The sequence below is a fragment of the Rhinolophus sinicus genome, linkage group LG15 (genome assembly GCF_036562045.2).
Source record: "Rhinolophus sinicus isolate RSC01 linkage group LG15, ASM3656204v1, whole genome shotgun sequence".
NCBI lineage: Eukaryota > Metazoa > Chordata > Mammalia > Chiroptera > Rhinolophidae > Rhinolophus > Rhinolophus sinicus.
Genome location: NC_133764.1, coordinates 13,336,506 through 13,357,812, shown reverse-complemented (window position 1 = coordinate 13,357,812; position 21,307 = coordinate 13,336,506). Strand labels below are relative to the sequence as shown.

General features: G+C 39.2%; 1 protein-coding gene across 1 annotated transcript in view; it reads right to left on the bottom strand.

The window, feature by feature from the left end:
- The window catches only part of ANKFY1 (ankyrin repeat and FYVE domain containing 1), an 84,525-nt gene that overhangs the window by 57,079 nt on the left and 6,139 nt on the right, over window positions 1-21,307 (bottom strand). The window contains exons 2-3 of the mRNA XM_019743813.2: window positions 5,756-5,948; window positions 1,970-2,088 (exon numbers count right to left, since the gene is read on the bottom strand). Coding sequence (XP_019599372.2) covers window positions 1,970-2,088; window positions 5,756-5,948 — 312 coding nt within the window. The remainder of the gene's footprint in view (window positions 1-1,969; window positions 2,089-5,755; window positions 5,949-21,307) is intronic.

Sequence of the window (21,307 nt, the reverse complement as noted above, 5' to 3'; positions counted from 1 at the left end):
AGTTCAAGCCGCTTTTAAATGTTATGATGTACTAAAAAAGTAAAACCAAAATTTTAATTTTAATGTTTAAATTAGACTTTTTATACCTTAATGCAATTTTTCATGTTCTTATATAATTTTATGTACCCTGGGGAGCAGTCAATATTTCATTTTTCTCACTCTTATTCATTTTGGTTGCATTCAGTATTTCACAACTACACATAAAACTATCCTGCCTGATTTACCTATGACAGAATCCATCAGAGGTCTGATGATGAGGTTTAAAAAAAAAAAGACTATTTTATAGCTCTTCTGCCTAACGGCTTTCTAAAATGTCATATTGTGCTAGTTTACCGTGTTTCCCCGAAAATAAGACCTAGCCGGACAATCAGCTCTAATGTGTCTTTTGGAGCAAAAATGAGTAAGACCTGGTCTTATATAACATAAGACTGGATGCAAGAGCACCAATTTCTTGAGCCTCACAACTACTGGGATCAACAATTTCTGCTAATGTGGATATCAAAAGATGGCAACTTATTCTAAACGTCTTTCTACAACGCTGAATATTTCCTTATTTTATTATATCTTCTAATATTTGTAAACTGTCTGTTCATGTACTCAAGATCCTATCATGCATTTTGTGAAGAATACCTCATGATCTAACGGGTTTTAATGTTTTCGTAGGTCTGTTATATATGGAATCAAAGATACATGGCTTCAAAAGACTATATTTTTTAAAATGAAAAGCTCTCCTCAGAGATTTTAATCGTGTAGACTGGTGCCATTACAGTAAAGATTGTTTCCCAAGTAGATGTTTTAGATATAGACACAAATACATATGCACATGTATATGCAAGTGTGTATTTGTGTGTTTACAACTCTGAATTATGGACTTCAGGTTAAACCCTAGAAATGATCACATAGTGAGTTCACTCACAGTGGAGAAGCATTACACATCTGCTCCCCTAAACCCTTGAGGTAAATGCCTCCTTAACCTTTGCAACATTGTTCATGTTGCAAACTGACACCTTCCTTATCAGCCCAACCAAGTTTGTGTCTTCTGTACCTCAGACATAAAGCAATTATATTATTGTACACAGAGCTCCGACCTGAAATAATTTATTATTAGCCCACTTCCTCCAACAGAATATGAGCTCTGTATGGTATGAACTGTGTTATAATCATCTCAGTGTTTCTCATACTGTACATGGAAAACAGTACCTTTGGAATTAGCAAACCTTTCGAACGAAGAAAATTCAGCAGAATTTTAAAATAGCTGATGACTTTTGCAAGTAACTCATATCTTAATGTCTGGGTATTCTCCTTACCATATGTCATAATTATCATGACTATTAATAGCAGAATTAAGTTTAGAATCTGTTTTAACAGCAGTTAGACAAGTACTATCTGCAAATGCATTTTTTACCCAAATTCTACACAACATAATGCGGCATAAAGCAATTAGATAATAACTTTAAAAGCTCAATGCACCTATTCAAATTCTGCAGACTGAAGCTCATCCTTTGATTTTAAAGAAAGACTATTCTTTTTCTTTGGAATAACTGTTACTTCTGAATTCAGTTCCTACAGACCAGGAAAAGTACTTTGGCAGCTACAAGTACGATTAAATTTTAAACAACTGAACAGCAGGACTTTTTCTTGGAGTGAAAGAAAGTTTTTTTTCCTACACATGCTCCCATATTTATAACATACTATTGTATGGAAAGAGTTTCTGGACAGATATTTATATTTTATGAATTATAAGAACATTGTAGACACTCAGATATTTACTATTTTCAACCAGGTAGTAAACAGAGGTATTCACAAAGTATAAACTACTGATTCACTAACTATTTAACTAGTTCATGGTCACCATTGATAATTATTCTACTTTCATTAAACCACAAATATTTCTAAGTGAGATACCATAACCTTCTGCCAAGACTTCCTGTGCTGGCGGTTTTGAGTCCCCAACCAGTCAGAGGCTCACCTGACAGGTCCAGCTCCTTGGTGGAAGACAAATTGGCCAGACTCCAGCTGTCACTGCGGGCCGCCAGGACGAACTTGTGAGCATTGATATGCTTGCCTCCAACCTTTATCTTCAGATCACTGATGAAGAACCATATCCACAAACACAAAAAAGAAAAATGTCACCATAATTAGGTACAGCTACATTCAAAGCTGGTAAATATATCAGTATTGATTGATGAATATGCATTTGCAAAAGAAAAAAAATCACAGCAGAAGTATTTCTCTACGCCAGCACTGAATTCTGATGGGTCATATTTATATTATGTTGCTAGACATGGTCTCTATTTCTAACTTCCAACTTTAATTTACATGGGATGTTCTGCTTTTAAAGACATCCACTCATGGGATTCTTATGGTGGTGAACCTACAAGTTAAATAGGATGATTAATATTCATATAAAAAGTAGAAAAGGTTTTATGCAGAATATATCAAATTAAAGCATCAGGGAGAGAAAGATAAAAAGCTGGAAGATTGTGATGAGAGCTCTGAGACTACAATGCTGCTGTGCTCCATAGCATAGTAATTCTCAAGCAAGGTTAACAGAAAAACTACGAACAAATTAGCTTTTGACACAGCAGTCTAGTCAAGTCTAGACTCCCGTTCTCATCAGAAACATCCAGACTTATTACTGGTCATCTTTTACTCAACCATTTATAAAGAAATGGGGTGGGAGAAATTTTTCTTTCAAACGTGTTTCCATATTTACGACATACCATTATACGAAAAGAGCTTTCCAAGTCGTTATTTATGTTTAATTCTGAAATGTCCAATGCTAAGGGAGGAAAGCATCTGCGCAGTTAACAAAACCTAGGGATGACCTACTGAGCTGACACAGCATGTGCCATATGGCAACGCGGGCACAGTCCAAAGTCATTCATCATTATCATCCTGCTTGTATTCAGATAATTTTTATTTTCATACTCCCCTTGAAAACAACTGTTAGGTTGTTGGAAAGCCTTTAGAAACAAAATACACAAAAACTATTAATATTACATAAAAAAGGGAAAAAAACTATTATATGAATGAACTCATCCACTTAAAAGGAGACCTAAACAGAATATTGTTTCTCTAGAGTGCTTGATGCAGACACATTTTACTCCACCAGAGCACGGTCTAGAGCATAGTTTGTAATTATGTAAGTGTATCAACAATTCTAGTTCTATTAAAGACCAAGCTGCAACTAATTATGTTAGATCAGAGAGTAATAGGGTACTTATAATTTCAAGTTATTACAACTACTGTACTGTTAACACAATAAACATTATTAATCAATAAAGAAGAAATGGAATTAATATTCCATTTAAAATAGAACATAAAATTCTGTCTCAAATCATATCCTATGATAAAACTTTAAAAATTTAATGACAACAGAAAAAATTGGCTATTTAACAAAGCACAAACAATTTTCAAACTCTAAATTTATTTATCAAGTATTAAATTCTAATTAACTTACATGAATATTCACTGTTTACTGTTTCAGCTACAAGTCTGTTAGCCACAAAACTATAAAAATAAATGTTTCTATAAAATTCCTACTACTAGTCATGAAATTTTTTCTCTTTTGTAGTCTAACATACCAAATGGAAACACAGATAAGGATTTCACTAATAATTTCTAATAATAATAATTTTTAAAAATACAACTTGAAAATGGAAAATAGGACAAGTAAAGTCTACAGCGACTATATGTAGACACTATTAGGAGGCTAGTAATTTTATAAAAATTTCATTCTAGAGCATTTTCTTTTAAAATATGGAGAGTAGGATGTTGTTACTGGAGAGGAAGAAAAAACAAAGAGTTTCTTGCTAGAGTTTCTCAATCAAACACTTTAATCGGAAAAATTATAAGCTTGGTTGCCAAAAAAATGAATGTAGTAAATAACTACATATAACCATCATTTTTAACTATCTTGTGGGACAAAAGCCTTCTCCTAGACTTAAAAATAAATGTACCTACTTCTTCCACATTTCTCAATTTGAAAATGTTAACACCAACTCTTCAGTGACTCCAGTTACTGAGATGCACTTAAAAATACTATTTAAATTCTGCAACAAAATACTTGTTTTTGGGAAAAAGTATTTTTTCCCCTATATTGGTAAAAAGCATCTGCTTTAGAAACAGATTTTCCAATTTCAGTTATTCCATCTCAAAATCTCAGTCCTCTCTGAAGGCTCCATTCCCCACTTCATATTCAGTTGTAATAACAGAGGTATTCAACCTTCTTTAGATGAAGGACAGGTTTTAGAAGCTGAGGAGAGACTGTCTGGAGCCACGCGGCCACACCACAGCTGAGTGGGTAAAAAGAAGCCGAAAGAGGAAACGGTCCAGTCTCATTCCCACTGTCTCCTAGAAGGAGTACAGCACAACGGATGCAACTAATGGGTAAGTAATTGAGAAAGTAATGGGAGTTCCAATGCGGAAGAGCCTAGGAGAGTGGGAGAGACGTGTCTATAACAGAAATATGTCAGGCTTCCCTGCCCACGCCAGTAGAAATAAAGTTTTCACTGGTCCACAGGAAAAATGAGGAAAATAAAAAGACAATGAACTGTATTTTACAAGTAGCTATATATCCACTCAGTTTAAAGGGCTGTCCTTTACTCAGAGCATAATAATTCCTATTTTTGGGGTATTAAATTTTTCTTTCTTTTAGAAGTTACTAAGAGGGTAGATGGCAGTTGTGGATTTTGACCTATTTTGAATGTCATTATTTTGAAATTTTCCTAAGTCTTATCTGGTCCAATCATCCATCTCCCTAGTAGCCAAATCCTTCCTTCTAGGCAAGAAACACATCCATGTTTCTTTTCCATGTTCAGTGCCACCATCCCAATTCAGTCCTTCATCATTTCTGGTCTGGACTTTTTACAACATCGAGCTGCTGGCTCTCTTCCCTTTATAATTTCACCTGTATGAAGTTCCCAGGTTAATCATCCTAAAATACCATTTTGATTATGACAGTCTCACAACTTAAAACTACTGTGCTCCACACTTCGCAGAGGATCAAGTCCAAATTCCTCCTCTTGGCATCCCAATGCAATCCACCTACCTTCCCACCTCTCCCAGCGTTCCCCTACACAGACCAGTACCCTAAAATGGCGCCCTCTCTATCCTCTAAATCCTCTCTCTGCGTGTTCCCACATTCAGCCACTCCCTCTACTAGTAATATCACTGTCGTTTCTATTAAATCCTACCGTCTTTAGCATTCACCTCAAAACTCAGTAACAGCTAACAACTGAGCATTTACTATTTGCCAGACACTGTTCTAAGTGCTTAAAACACGTATTTATTAATCCTCACAACAACCCTTAGGAACCTGAGGTACATCATACAACCCAGTTCAGAGACACTAAAGGGCCAGCTGAGCTTCTAACACAGGTGGTGTGGTTCCAGAGTCAACCCTCAACCATCATGCTGTGCTGCCTGCAATACTGCCAACTAGTCCCAAGACTTCTCTGTTCACCATCCCGAGTGATCTCTCTCCTCTGAATCCCTGGACATGCAAGCTCATTCTGTCTGCACTAGAGATGCTATCACCATGTCTCCACTTCTGTGCTGAAGATAAGTAGGAAACTAAAGAGACAAAACTTGCCTCTAGGAGCTCACATTCTAGAAACTAAAAGTTTGCTAATATCCCAATTAGAGAGAAATACACTTGGGACGAAAGTCTGTAAAAGAGACGCCGCAATGCAGCCTGGGAATAAAGCAAAGGGCTGGCTTCCCCAAACTGGCCCTGTGTCCAGGAGCTCACCTGTACTGTTCCTGCTCATAGAGGTCGGCCACGATCGTCAGGAGACGGCTGATGAAGGACTCACTGCTGTCCTCCTTGTTTGCTTGCGCGGCCAAAAGGGTGCATCTCTTCTCGGTCTCTGCCAATTTCTTCTGCAGCTTGACATACTCTTGTCGGAGAAGCATCAAATGCTTCTCCAACTTGGCCACCTCCTCTGCAAGGGAAACAAGGAATCAGGTTTACCATGGCGGCTGTAAAGTAGATAGCGTTCGTTAATCCCTCGTCCCACAGAAAGCATGGCTACCATGACTAGTCACATGATGTTTCTTCCATGTCTTAGTGATACTCTTACAGGACCTGGATGGCTTTGTTTCAAGAGTGCCACTGGGCCTGAAGGACCATCATGGTCCAGGGATTTCTCTTCTCAGTTTCCCCTGAAAATCAATATTCAATATACGACAATGAAAATCACCTACGAGGCTTTTTTCAAACCACTAGTAGTAATAACTAACTTTTACAAGTCACATGCTGTCCTAAGAGCTTTCTGTGAATTCTCTCATGTAAGCTTCATGACAACCCATGAGATAGGTACTGTTGCCAGCCACACTTTACAGGTGAGGACACTGGGGCAGAGAGATGAACCATTTGCCCAAAGTCACAAAGCTGGTGAGAGGCGGAGCTGGGAGGAGCCCAGGCATTCTCATTCCAGGGCCTGTGATCTATTAACCACTACCCCACACTACCTGACAAACCTGAGAGGATCAGGCCAGTCAATACGGATTCAGATGGATGCATATTCTACAGGTGTGCTGGGGCAGATTAAAAAGGTTGACAGCCACTATATTTGATTCATTAAATTCAACAAATATTTACCAAGTGTTTACTAGGTGCCAGGCACCACAATGGTAAGCAAAAGCAGACATATCTTTCCTCAAAGTTTATAGCTACTGGGGAAAGTAAACTTTTTTTTTTTTTTTTAATTTGTTGGGGTGACAATTGTTAGTGAAATTACATAGATTTCAGGTGTACAATTCTGTATTACATCATCTATAAATCCCATTGTGTGTTCATCACCCAGAGTCAGTTCTCCTTCCATCACTATATTTGATCCCCCTTACCCTCATCTCCCACCCCCTGGAAAGTAAACTTTAATATTATAATAACATCTGTAACAATCAAAAGCAAAACTATAACTCTAATGAGTACTAGGAGGAAATAACAGAGCTATGAGAACCTATAATAAAGAAATTTAATTTAGGACATCAGGAAGTAAACAGTCAAAAAACTCTTTACCTGGGCTCTAGTCTTGGTGGGGAATCAAGCATCCATGCAAATTACTACTCCTATAAATCAAGGTCTAACTACGGAACCACAGAGCTGCTATCGTCATTCTCTGGCCTTGGTCCCTTGACGCTTCTACTCCCCACCACAGATACTACAAATCTTGACACCACCCTCAAGCCCATCTCCCACCCAATCTGCCTCATTCTCAGCCAATGTCTTGAGAAAACTGAGCTACTGCCAGCAACTTCCACACCAGCAACCACTCCCACCTACTCCGTGCTTTCTCAGAGAAAGTATCTCTCTCTGGTCCAAGTTTAAACCCTCCACCTATGCTCCAAACCCATCACTCTCCTCAGGTCCTTTGCTTTATCATCAACCAACCCCTCCTCCAGCAACTTCAATCTCTTCCAACTGGGCCTTTCTCATCAGCATATAAACCTGTTCAAGTCTCTATTAAAACAAAACCCTCTTCCCACTCCACATCTGACAACCGCTGCCCTTCCATCTCTAGCTACCCTACACCATTTCCTCCCCTACTTTCCCCCTTCCACTGCCTCCTTCTGTCTCCACCATTCCCTTAAAACTCCCCAACAATGACCTTCTAGTTGCCAAATGCAATAGACACTTGCCAGTGCTTCTCCTCCTGGACCTCTACAACACAGCATCTGATACTGCTGTCTACCCTTCTTTCCTTCTGTTCTTTCAGCAACAACAGTGCCACTCTCTCTCCGATTCTGGTTCTCTGTCTCTGTCATAAAACTTCAAGCAAATCTGCTCTTCCCGTGTGTGGTCCTTATGCTAATTAATGACACTACTCTCTATGGCAGTTACCTGAAGATGAAACGTGGAGTAATTTTAGCTGTCCTGCTCAGTCACATGGCCCCCGCTCTACCCCAACTAAAAAACTGACTCTCCCACCTATACATGTCTGGGCATCCTTCCTGTCTTCTGTATCCCCATCTCCACTGTGACTTTAATTCAGGCCCTCGCTCACTGTATCTAATCGCCAATGTGAAAGGATTTACACCTGTATCTCAGAGCCTGTCACAGGGCGTGACACACAGACTCACTAAATATTTGATCAACTCAACTGAACAAGTAAAACCCAGTTTTAAAAAACAGGATTCCTTTCCTGTCCTCAACTGCATCCCTCCCACCTGCTGCCCATTAACTAATTCTTTATGAACATAGAAATAAAAAACTGGTTTAAAAACACAGGAATGGTGAAATAAACTAAGTGGTACACGAGTTTGAAGTTATTATACAACTATTAATGTTTCCAAAGAAACATGTAATACTAGACATGCATATTCAAAAAATATATTAACAGAAAAAAGCAGGCTGCAAAACTGTATTTTATAATTCCAATTTTATTATATTTACATATATGTGGAGTAAAAAAACAAATATCCCAAAACATCAGCAAGTGTCACTAAGAAGGGTGGAGTTATGGGAGATTTTTCTTCTTTGCAATTTTCTGCACCATTTCAGGTATTCTGCGACAAATGTGTTCTGTTTTCATAATTAGAAAAAATTTTTAAGAGAAACCTGTTTAAATACTAATAGACTATCTTCTTCATACATATGGTAGGGAACTTCTGTCTCCTCTTCTAGTGGATTCACGTTAAATAAATACCTGGAGTCAAAAAACTGAATGCAAGTCTCAGGTGCAAATCAGTATTCCTGGGAAAATAAAGTAGAAGACACCTACGAGATGAAAATTTGCTTACGGCTGTTCACTGATCACTGTGCTCATGATTGACGTATCAGATAAAAATTCCTAGAACGAATATTTTTGAAAATATTGCAATTTTTTGGTCTACTAATATTTAAACTAAATATTGCTTTTAAAAACGCTGGCTAAAGAAAAACAGTACACACCATGATCCTATTATAACATTTTAAAATCTCAGCAAGTAGCATTTGCAATCGCACAAAACTCCTTAGGCAGGACTTAGCTCTACACTTTTATTCTGAGGTCACTGGTTTTGAAGAGTTCTTCACAGTAACTCAGACTAAAAGCCAAGAAATTGCAATTATTTACCTCAAAGGGGGAAGCATTTAACACAAAGCAGTAAGTTCACGTGATGGTACGAATTTATACTTTTTTGTGGATTGAGAGAAATGGAGGTGATTGGCTTCTTTAAAGAAAAACTGAATTTCTAGGTGTGGATACAGAAAATGGAAAAGGACATACAATTAAGAGTAACATCAAATTCTGTTCAAAAACTGCTATCGCTTGAAGTAACATGAATCTGTGGTCTCAGAAGTCACGATAATAGTTACCAGTGGAAGAATGGCGAGAGCGTAGTAGTAACTGGGCGGGAACATGAGTGTACTCCCGGGGGTGCTGGTAACAGCCTTTTTTATTTAACTTAGTGGTTACATGCATGTTTCATTTTGATAATTAACTGAACTCTACACGGAAGATTTGTTTTTTTCTTTATTCAAAAAATGTGTATTGAATGCCTGTTATGTGCCATGGATGCAATACACTGACAATACGGTGGTGAACGAGACAGGTGATGCTTTTGTCCTCAGGGAATTGACTGTCAGGTGAGGAAGACAGGCCCCCAAACAAGTAAATAATAATTAAAATTATGCTACATGCTAGGAAGGAAATAAAAAGAGCTAATGTGGAGAATAATGGTCAGGGGAGGGTTGGTGAACCTCCTCTAAATAAGAGGTCTGGCTAAAGAGAGAAGTTGGCTACCCTCAGCACGTGGATGACACTGAACACCATTGGAAGGAATGGGATCACCTAAAGAGAGAATATTATGGAAAAGGGGTGCTCAGGATTGAGCCCTGAGAAACAATCTAATTGAGGGGGTCACGTAGAGGAGGAGTGATTCGTCCTTTTCTTCATATACCTTATGCTTCCATTAAAAAGTAAAAAAAACTGATCTACACCTGGAGTGGCCTCTGGAGTGAAAGTGACAGGGACCCAAACCCTTTCAGTAACCAGCTATAGGACCGTAAGTTCACCCCCGAGCTTTTGTTTCTTTATCTATAAGTGAGGAATGGGGACCTACTTTCAGTGCTGTTGTGAGAATTACATGACAACTACTATAACTGTTGCATACACTCTATATTGTCAGGCTTCCCTCCACCCCTCTGCACATTCCACAACTACATCATTATTGGATAAAATAGTTCAAATTGTTTTAACAGTTTATACTTTTTTTTTGAGTCATGAAGAAGCAGAATGGGATTCAAATGTTTTATTGACCTAGGAACTGAGCTTGATCAATTAAAGTCACGGCAAACCAACAGGACATTCTCAGAAGGAGGTGTGAACAAAAGTAAAAACAGAAATGGAGGGGCCGGCCCGGTGGCTCAGGCGGTTAGAGCTCCGTGCTCCTAACTCCGAAGGCTGCCGGTTCGATTCCCACATGGGCCAGTGGGCTCTCAAACACAAGGTTGCCAGTTCAATTCCTCGAGTCCCGCAAGGGATGGTGGGCTCTGCCCCCTGCAACTAAGATTGAACACGGCACCTTGAGCTGAGCTGCCTCCCGGATGGCTCAGTTGTTGGTTGGAGCGCGGGCTCTCAACCACAAGGTTGCCAGTTCAATTCCTTGACTCCCGCAAGGGATGGTGGGCTGTGCCCCCTGCAACTAGCAACGGCAACTGGACCTGGAGCTGAGCTGCGCCCTCCACAACTAAGACTGAAAGAACAACAACTTGAAGCTGAACAGAACCCCCCACAACTAAGATTGAAAGGACAACAATTTGACCATTGTTCCCCAATAAAGTCCTGTTCCCCTTCCCCAATAAAATCTTTAAAAAAAAAAACAAAACAGAAATGGAAACAGTGCTAAACATTGAAGGAGCTACTTCAAATATTTTATCACCTCATATAGCAAGTCTTCATTGACAATTCCCATATAAAAAAGCAAAGCCTAACATATTTTAAAAATCTTTATTATTCATTTAGAAAAGGTGCAGGTTAGACTGGTCTTTAAAAAAAAAACACGCTCAAAGAGGCAACTCCTAATCTACCACAGGAAAAAGTCAGCCAATGTCTACCATTGATCAATCTAGAAGTGGCATTATAAATAAGTTTTATCAGTTGGAGGTAAATAAAGAAGAGCAGAAAGTAGTCCGGGGAGCAGATTGACGTGTGGCAAAATTTATTTTTTGTTATAAGCCAAGTAATATTATTTGAATTTTAAATCTGTGTACACTGATAAAGCAAATACATCATTTTATGCAAAATTTAAAGACTATGGAAAACAGTTACAATTATAAGGGAAAATAAGTAAGTCTCTAGCACCCAAGGGTAAGGGTTTTTATATATCACAAAGCTTTAGGAAGGAAAGGCGCCTAAAGACCACCTCGTTTGCCTCAACTCCCAGACAATGAATCTGAGGAGCAGAACGGGGACGAGTCGGTGACCAGCAGCCTGCCCACCTCTTGCCTCTCAGACCACGCTCGATGACGTTATTCCAGGCTGGTTGCATGAGTATCACTCAGGCCGTTTAAACTACGAGGACAAAAAGAGCACCCAGATCCAGTAGACCTGAGGTCGGGGTCAGGAAAAGTCTACTTTTAAAACAGCCCAGGGATAGGAATGACTGCCCTGGAGAAAAAGTTCAGCCCCCAGCGAACACCTCCCCACGTCACAGATTGCTCTAGGAATACTCCTATGTAGATAAAAGACAAACTGAATTGCAGGTTTTTTGCTCACTCATTGATTTGTTCAAAGAATTTCGTTTCTTAAGAAGACAACTGCATAACCTAGGAATTCATTAAAAATTTATTATGCAGTATCAGAGTGGAAAAAAAGAAAATCTTGGCACATGTCTTTTTTACAAAGTTACAGGGTAATGGAGAAAATGGGCAATTAAATAAAGTAATTCAATAAAACCTGACAGCACTCTGACAGGGATACAAATAAAGCATGAAGAAAAGTGGTGTTTCACTTCAAAAGATTTACCTAAAGCCTGTATATGTTTGTAGCATACTGGGCCCCGAAAATGCAAGGAAAACGCTTGTCTTTTACTTTCTTGGCTGGATTCTCCTTTTAAAGTAGTATCAGGTTTGTGGAACAGACATAGTACTTGGCTCTATGGTAAATACAAATAATTGGAAGGCGAGACCTAGCCTAGTCCCAACAGCTTGCTGGCAAAAATGTCTGCCACTCACCTGCCTCTGCTGAAGTCAACTGAAAAGGATGACCAGGACACCTCATCTTGCTAACTCAACCTAGTGGCTCCCCTTACATCCCACTTGCCAGAGTTAGGTTAGCTTGCATGTTTTCACAGGGATAGCCTGTGGCTACAGATTGCAGATTTTTCTTCCACAAAGCACAATGAACTCTTTAACCTTGGTTTCAATCACACAACATTCTAGCCAACCTAAGTATTTTATTCTTCAAGAGCTCCAAACCATCATGACAAGACTGTAGCCTCAGTAATTAACTCTGCATTTCCACATCACGTAAATGAACTATCAATCTGCAAGGATTTATGAGCACCTACTGTGCACTAAGCATTATGGCAGATCAGGAGTTGCCTCCTGGAGTTTGTGAAAAAGGCAATCTAACTTTCCCCTCTGCCAAACAAATAACGTAGCACAAAGTAGTATCTACAAGGAACTGACAAACAGGCAAGAACTCACAAATTAAGAGTCACAAACAATCGGAATACTGCCTTATGTTTGGGAATTGGGAGGACATTTGCCTTCAAGAGTGGAAAGTTGCTGATTCCTTTATTTAAGCCTTAAAATGAGATCGTAAAAGTTCTGTTTCCATCAGGAGTCCCTGTAAATTTCTTTGGATATCAGTTATACCCATATAATTCCAAAATATACAGCAATAGCCGTAGTCTCACTCCAGAATTTCTGACACAAATTTCCAGCCGTGGTCTGGACACCGACACAAGAAAGACATAAACTACAAGTTATGATCAGAGATGAGGCAAGATAAAAGAATGGCTTTAGAATGACTTAGGGGTCTTAGTCACGAAATCACAGATGCCCCCTGCCCAGCACCTGTTGCAGGGGGAAACCCAGACCACAAGTGCACCTGTCAGTGGTACTGGGATTGGCACACCATTTCACAGTAATAATGGGGAAAGCACCCACGGCGATGTTCTTCTCTGGGGAATACTGTCTGCTTGTAAACAGCAATGCAAATGTGTCCTGGAAGGGTCACCAAGCTGTAGCGTTCTTACAGGAAGAATAAAATTACCATTCTGAGTAATACTGGAGAAAAAAACGACATCTTAGTGCAGTGGTGAAAGGCACAGGATCTGGAGCTAGACTGACAGGGATGACAGACCCGCCCACCACTTTCTAGCTGTGACACCTTAGGCAAGTGCCTCATTCTCCTCACCTGTATGTTGTAAACACATATTGTGCTAATACATATAATGACCTTAGAAGACTGTCTGCCCTCCAGTAAATGGTCAGTAAATGTTAGCGGTTAACCCTTCTGAAAAAGGAAACACAATAGAATCCTTAACAGCATGTACTCCGGAGCCTCCCTTGACTGGGTTGGACCCCCAGCTTGCACATTTACTGGCCGTGTGACCTTGGGCAGTTACTTCCTCCTCTCTGGGCTTCGGTTTTCTCACGTGGAAAATGGGAATAATAATAGTATCTCGGAGCGTTGTAGAGGAGTAATTGAGTTACGGTAGGTTAAATCATTTAGAACAACAGTGCGTGTCTGGTTTAAAGGTTTACTGCTACTATTACTACTTCTTTACAAAGTGGCTAGTTTTCAGCTGTGGTTTCTTCTTTCTCTTCCTCCAACTTTCCTTTTGAAAAATAAGCCTAGAAATTTAAATAATAGATATAAAACCTACAGTTTTACCAAAAGAGCTATATGCTAAGTATCAGTGAAGAATATCAGCAGCTTGTACTATTAATGTGGGCATGTTTCTTTCCAAGTGATACCCATGTGCCCTGCACCAGTGCCGTCCAATGTTAGATATTTGATGAGCTTTCTGATAGTTCATCAATCTTGACTTAACCGAAGATGCTTGAGACCAAAAAAAAAAAAAAAAATCTGCCTTCACTATGAATCGCCTAAAAGAAAGAGACCAACAACTGTAAAAGAAAAAAATTAATCAGCAAGTCATGGCACAGTCAAAAAGGAAGCAACAGAAATCTTTCCAGGTCAGGAGTTGGCAAACATTTTCTGTGAAGGGCCAGAGAGTAAATATTTTAGGCTCTTTGTGCCTCAGTTCCTGTGGCAACTACTCAACTCTGCTGTTGCAATGCAAAAGCATGTATGAGTGAGTGTAGCTGTTCACTGCCCCCCCAAAATTTTTATTTATGGACACTGAAAATTGAATTTCATACAGTTTTTCACATGCTATGATATAGTCTTACTCTGATTTTTTCCACCAACCATTTTATATATATGTATAATTTGTGTGTGTGTGTACATATACATATATATACATATACATATATATATAATTCTTAGCTCAAGAGTTGTACAAATACACAGGGTGCCAAAAAAGTATACACATTTTAAGAAGGGAAAACTGTATTAAAATTGTAATACTCAATATATACCGTAACAAAAGACTACAAGCCACGTTTGACTTCTGCAATTACAAGAGGTGCTCAAAGTGGTTACCATCAGCGTCCAGACACTTCTGATTACAGCGAACTACTGCTTGAGCAACGCTGACCAAAGTGTCCACTTGTATACATTTTTTTGGCACCCCCAGTATAAGTCTCAGGTCAGATTTGGCCAACAGGCCATAGTTTACCAACCCCTGTTCTAGGTGACTTTTAAAGAGTAAGTATACCAAAATGATGCCCAGAGCCAAATAAAAAGGGAAGAAAGCAGTTAATCTGCCCAAAATGCCTAGACTTCTGTATCTTCTCACTTCTCCTTATCCAACTCTATGCCACTAAAACAGCCCTTGCATCTTTAAGACAGCCTTCTCTCCAGGCTCATCTCCTTACCCTTGTAAACAAGCTCATAGTAACCTATCCCAAATAAACTTTTCCCCATTGTTACTTGATTGCCGTGTCTATCATGCTCTTTTCCTTCTCTACCAATTTCTGAAGGAAGCCCTCTTTACTCACTGCTTCCTTCTTTACCTCCCTAATCTTTTGAAACTTGGCTTCCATCCATACCTCTCTACTAAAAGGGTCTCAGTCACCATGATAAAATCACCCACTGCAATGACCTTTTCCTTATCCTTCGAGGTCCTCAACCTCTCTGCAGCGTTCAACTCTTCATCAGTCCATTCTTGAAATTCTTTTCATTTTGGCTTCCTAAATCTGTACTGCAGGTTTCCCCCCTACTCTTCTTACAGATAACTTTCTTGCAGGCTACTCTCTAAAAGAAAGCAGTCCTGCAAGGTTCAGACCCAGAACGGAACTTTTTCCTAACTTCCTTTCTTGGAGGTTTCAAACACACCCATACTTTACTGTCACTGTAAATGACTCCAAATCTCTCTCAATAGCTCCTACTGGAAGATAACCTACTGGTACTACCAACTCAACGTGTCCAAAATCAAACTTAACATCTTTCTCAAATCAAATGCCTCTTCCTGCTTCTATTTTAATTGTTAACCAGCTTTGAAAGCTCTGGGTTATCTATGTGTCTAGGCTGTGATAATCCACTTATAAACAGTACAGCCAATATATAAAATGCTTAGGGATAAATTTAACAAAAAATGTGCAAAGACCTGCACACTGAAACTATAAAACGCTGTTGACAATTTAAAGATAGCCTAAATATAGTTGGCCCTCTGCATGTCAGGTTTTACCTCTGTGGGTTCAACCAATCGCGGATGGAAAATATTCAAGAAAAAGAAATCCCAGAAAACTCTAAAAAGCAAAACTTGAATTTGCCACGCAACGAGCACTACACTGAAGTGAATGAGGTGACGTGTAAGCACACCCTGCTGTAACCTATATGTAAATGTAGGTTATATGCAAATACTGTGCCATGTTATATAAGTGACTTGAGTATCTGTAGATTTTGGTATCCACAGGGGTCCTGGAATGAATCCCCATGGATACCAAGGGACAATTATAAATGGAGAGTTATACTATGCTCATGGATTGTTAAGATGTCAACTGTCTCCAAATTGAAACACAATTCAACACCATCCCAAAAAAATTTCAAAATTATTCTGTAGAACTTAACAAGATGATTCTATAATTCGTATGAAAATGCTAAACACCTAGAACAGCCAAAACAATTCTGGGGAAAAAAATAAGAAAGGTGTAGCACTTTACATGACTGATTTCAAGACTTGTTATAAAGCTACAGTAATTGGGACAATATCATATTGGCATCAAGATAGACGTTTAGAGCAATGGAATAGAATATGATCCAGAAATAACCTACAATACAGAGCCAAATGGGTTGACAGCAGTGCCAATGCACTTCAATGAGGAAAGAATAATGGGACTGAAACAACTGAGTATCCATATGGAGAAAAGTGAATCTCAACTCTTACACCCCACTATATACAAAAGTTAACTCAAAATGGGTCATAGATCTAAACGTTAAGGGTGAAAACTATAAAACTTCTAGACTAAAACATAGAAAAAAATATCAGTGGCCTCAGATGAGGCAAAACTATATAAACTGGACAAAAAAGAATGAATTATAGAAGAAAAAAATAGATAAAATGGACATTATAAAATTTTAAAAATTATTCTTCAAAACATACAAGAAAGTGAATAAGCAAGCCACTGACGAGGAGAAAATATTTTCAAAATATATACCCAAAAAGAACTTGTATCCAGAATATATTAAGAACTCTTACAACTCAATAATAAGATGACCCAATAAAAAAGGGCAAAAAATTGGAATATTTTGCCAAAGAAAGTGCACAGCAAATAAGCATATGAAAAGATGTGCGTCATTAGTTATTAAGGAAATGCAAATTAAAAACAATGAGATACCACTACGCATGCACTAGGACGGCTAAAATGAAAGTGTTGGCAAAAACGTGGAGAACCGGAACCCTCCCTCATACATTGCTAGTGAGAATGTAAACAGCAGAGCCACTTCGGAAAACAGTTTGACAGTTTCTTGTAAGATAAACATACACATGTCTAATGACCCAGCAATTCCAATCACAGGTATTTACCCAAGAGAAATGAAAACATATGTCCTTAAAAACTGGAAACAACCCAAATGTCCAGCTGGTGAATGGACACAAATTGTAATATATACACATACCGTTGTGCGCCAGACATTTCAGTCAACAATGGAGCACATACAGTGGTGGTCCACTGTATATATAAACACACAGATATGCAAACTTGTGATGTTGAGAGAAACGGCTGAACCCGACTACAACTTTGAATGTACTACCACCAGCTCAGGGTGGTTCAAATAGATGAGGCGGCTTAGGATGTCCCCCCAGCTCTGTGTCCACCTGTGACTGAGTGGTGCCAGGCGTTGGCACAGGAGGGAGAGGAGTGACAGGGGAGGAAGGGAGCCTGGGAACCTGCCCCCTGCTCATTCCTACATACAGACTCGTACACACACACACACACACGCACGCACACACACACGCAGGCACACACTCGTGCACTCACTCACTTCGCTTCCCTTCATTTCTCTTTATCTTTTCTCTTGGTCCTGTTCTCCTCTTCCCCCACCTCCCCCTCTCTCTCTTCAGTCCCTCTCCCTTTTATTATCTCTTGTCTCAAGCTTTATCTCTGGGTCTCTTTCGATCTCTGCTCTTCCTTTCTCTGCCCCCTTCCTTTCTTCTCTTCTTCCATCGCTCCTCCTCACCTCTACTCTCTCTCCAATGGCACCTCCCTCCACAGCCCTCCACCTGCCCCCCAACGGCTGCACATGCCCCCACACACACTTGATCTTTTATACTGTATTTTTACTGTACATTTTCTATGTTTAGATATGTTTGGATACACAAGTACTTACCACTTTGTTACAACTGCCTATAGTATTCAGTACAGCAACATGCTGTACAGGTGTGTAGCCCAGGAGCAACTGGCTGTACCATAGAGCCCAGGTGTGTAGTGGGCTCTACCATCTAGGTTTGTGTACGTGCCCTCTGTGATGTTCACACAATGACAAAATTGCCCAATGACGCATTTCTCAGAATGTATCCCCATCATTAAGCAGTGCATGACTGTAAGGGAATACTACACAGCCATAAAAAGTAACAGACTGCATGCAACACAGTATCTCACAGGCAATAGTTAAATGAAAGAAGCCAGACACTAAAGACTGCATACTGTTTATTCCAGGTGCAACTACAGAGAAGACAAACTACAGGGCTAGAAAGCAGTTCAGTGGTTGTCAGGGGCCAGGGGAATGAGACTGACTGAAAAGTTCAAGGGACTTTTTAAGATGTTGTAAATGTTCCATATCATGACTGTAGTGGTGGTTACACTACTGTAAATATTTGTCAACTGACAGGTTAAAATTGGTCAACTTTATTGCTTGCCAATTAGCTAACAACAAACCCCCTCTGGGATGCACTTTGCCATTTCTCTTTCGTTCTGAACACCATCACGCCATCATTTCCTTGAGGTCTTAGCATCATTCACACACACGTAACCAGTCACCCACCTCATGCTTCCCCTCGCCACTCTATTCTACATATGTCATGTTAATCCTCCTAAAACACAGCTCTAATAACCAAACAACTTCAGCTGGTTCCCCGCTGTCTACAAAAGTACAAGGTTCCCAATGTGGCATTCCGGTTCCTCTACGAAGTGTCTTGGGGGCAGGAAACGTCTTATTTACCTTTGCATTCCATCAGCAGCACTTTGAACTGTCCTTTGGCATTCAGAAACTACACACAGTGGGATTTTAGAAATCTTCTGACTTAATAGGTCAAGTTACATGACACTGCGACTGTGGGAGGCTGAAAAATGGCCCCCCCAGCACCCGTGCCCTAATCCCTGCAACCTGTGACTGCTACTCAGACGGTAAAAAGGTGGAGGTCGGGTCTCTGCAGGTGTGATTACACAGAAGGTGTAAAAAAAATGTATATACATTTTAAGAAAGAAAACAACTATTAAAATTGTAATACTCAATATATACTGATAAAAAGTGAATACAAGTCACGTTTGACTTCTGCAATTACAAGAGGTGCTCAAAGTGGTTACCATCAGCGTCCAGACACTGCTGATTACAGCGAACTACTGCTTGAGCAACACTGACCAAAGTGTCCACTTGTATACATTTTTTTGGCACCCCAGTATTAAGGATTTTGAGGTGGGCGATTATCCCAGATTATATGGGTAGACCCTAAGAGCAATTACATGTATCCTTATAAGAGGAAACAGGAAATCTTGACACACAGAGGAAAAGGGCATATGAAGACAGAATACAGAGATTTCTAGATGCTGGCCTTGAAGATTGGAGCGATGCAGCCACAAGCCACAGAATGCCAACTGCCACAAGAAGCTGGAAGAAACAGATTCTCTCCTAGAGGGCGAGTATGGCTCTAGTGACATCTTGATTTTAGTCCAGTGATACTGAATATGGACTTCTGGCTTCCAGAATCAGAACAGAACACATTTCTGTCATTTTAAACCAGGCATTTGCGGAAATTTGTTAAAGCGCTCATAGGACATTAATACGTCTATCTTTACAAACAAACAAAGTTCTCGAGAGTAAAATACTTTACTATACAAATACAGTAAAGCCTTAGCAGCTTCTTGCTGGATTAGTGTCAACAACAAAGTTTTATAAACAAAATTTAGTTTCTTATATTTTGCAACTGAGAAAAGAGGAAATAGTATTTGTAATGTCTCCTAGAGCAGTTAATTCTTCATTATCTCAAGTTCTAACCAACATATTCAAAGTAGCAGAGTACTTAACAAATAGATTTCACTTAGGTTGAGTGTATTGATTAAACTTACACAATTAGCAAGAGACCAACTGAAGATTTAGGATCTTAAGCCAAAGCCCATGCTCACCCCACTGTACTATGCCTATTTCAGCTCCAGTGTCAAGATAGCAAACAAATATTTATTACTAATTAATGAACCCAGGAATGAAGTGTTCTTTCCATTCCCCAGTTTAAATGCAATTCCTACTCCCTTCTGCCTACTCCAATTCTAACCCACACTATATTACGTCTTATTAGAGTAACAAAACCCTGATATTTCCCTTCTCTAGACTTTTTATAGTTCTTATATTCTAGCCCCAATTTTAACAGTAAATTAGTGTTCTTTGTATAATTCTTTAATTAATAAATGACTTTATCCCTACTCTGCTTTACCTATGTTCATTAGATAAAAGAAAAATGATTGTAAAAGCTGTGATAGAATCTTATTTTGAGAACTACAAGAATTATTTTTGTTTCGAGCATATATTAGGGTCTTTTACATAATGTATCATTGAAGTGTCATCTCCCCAGAAAACACTATCCTCCTTCTCGGCATCAGAACAGATTAGCTCCTCACTGGTGATGAATGACTACCAATTACTATTTTTCTAAACCTGTCATAATGCAGATGGAATTTTTCTTTCATTGGGATTACTGACTAATCATTAATCAAGAGTGCTAAATATAGGAAAACTGTTTAATGGAGAATAATAAGTAGATATATTTACTGTTGAGAACTCAAATTCATATACCCTAATAATAAAAAAAAGACAGGAAAAAGACAGCAATACCATCTGGTGGAAAGTGCAAAGGAATAGTAAGGGTCATAGACAGATAGTCTGCCAGCCTGTACCCGCCCATCTCTCTCTCTGTCTCTCTCTCTGTCTCTGTCTCTGTCTCTGTCTCTCTCTCTCTCACACACACACACACACACACACACACACACACACTTGGATATAATTAAAAATACGATGGTGCTAAAACATTTCATAGTTTGATTTTTCACCCTTTCAAAAAATCTAGCAACTGTAACAGTCATAGCTTGAATGCTCTGACAAAAGTCCAAAAGCCATTATTGAACCAAAGTTTGCTTTGAAAAATCCTTTTACTCCGGTTACATACTACCCAGGACTTCTTAGGCAGGAAAGATGACCTTATTTTTTGTGTGTGTGCTGTTATATTTGTTTAAAAAAAAAACTGATTCAGTAAAAACATGTTTTATTCAATATTGACTCAGTTTGAAAAAAAATGTTTTGTGGGATATGTTGCTCTTCGGTGAAGGTGAGTGATGCATAAATCTGGGTTTTTAAAAGCTCCCCAGGGATTCCCCTGTGTAGGGTTCTCCAGGGTGAGAACCACTAGCCTGAACTAAGGAAATGACAGTAGAGAGGAAAGAACAGATGCGAGAGCATTACAGGATCCATAGGATTTGGTGACTCACTGCAGAGTCAGGGGGAGTCGGGGTGACTTCTGGGTTATTGACTTGCCC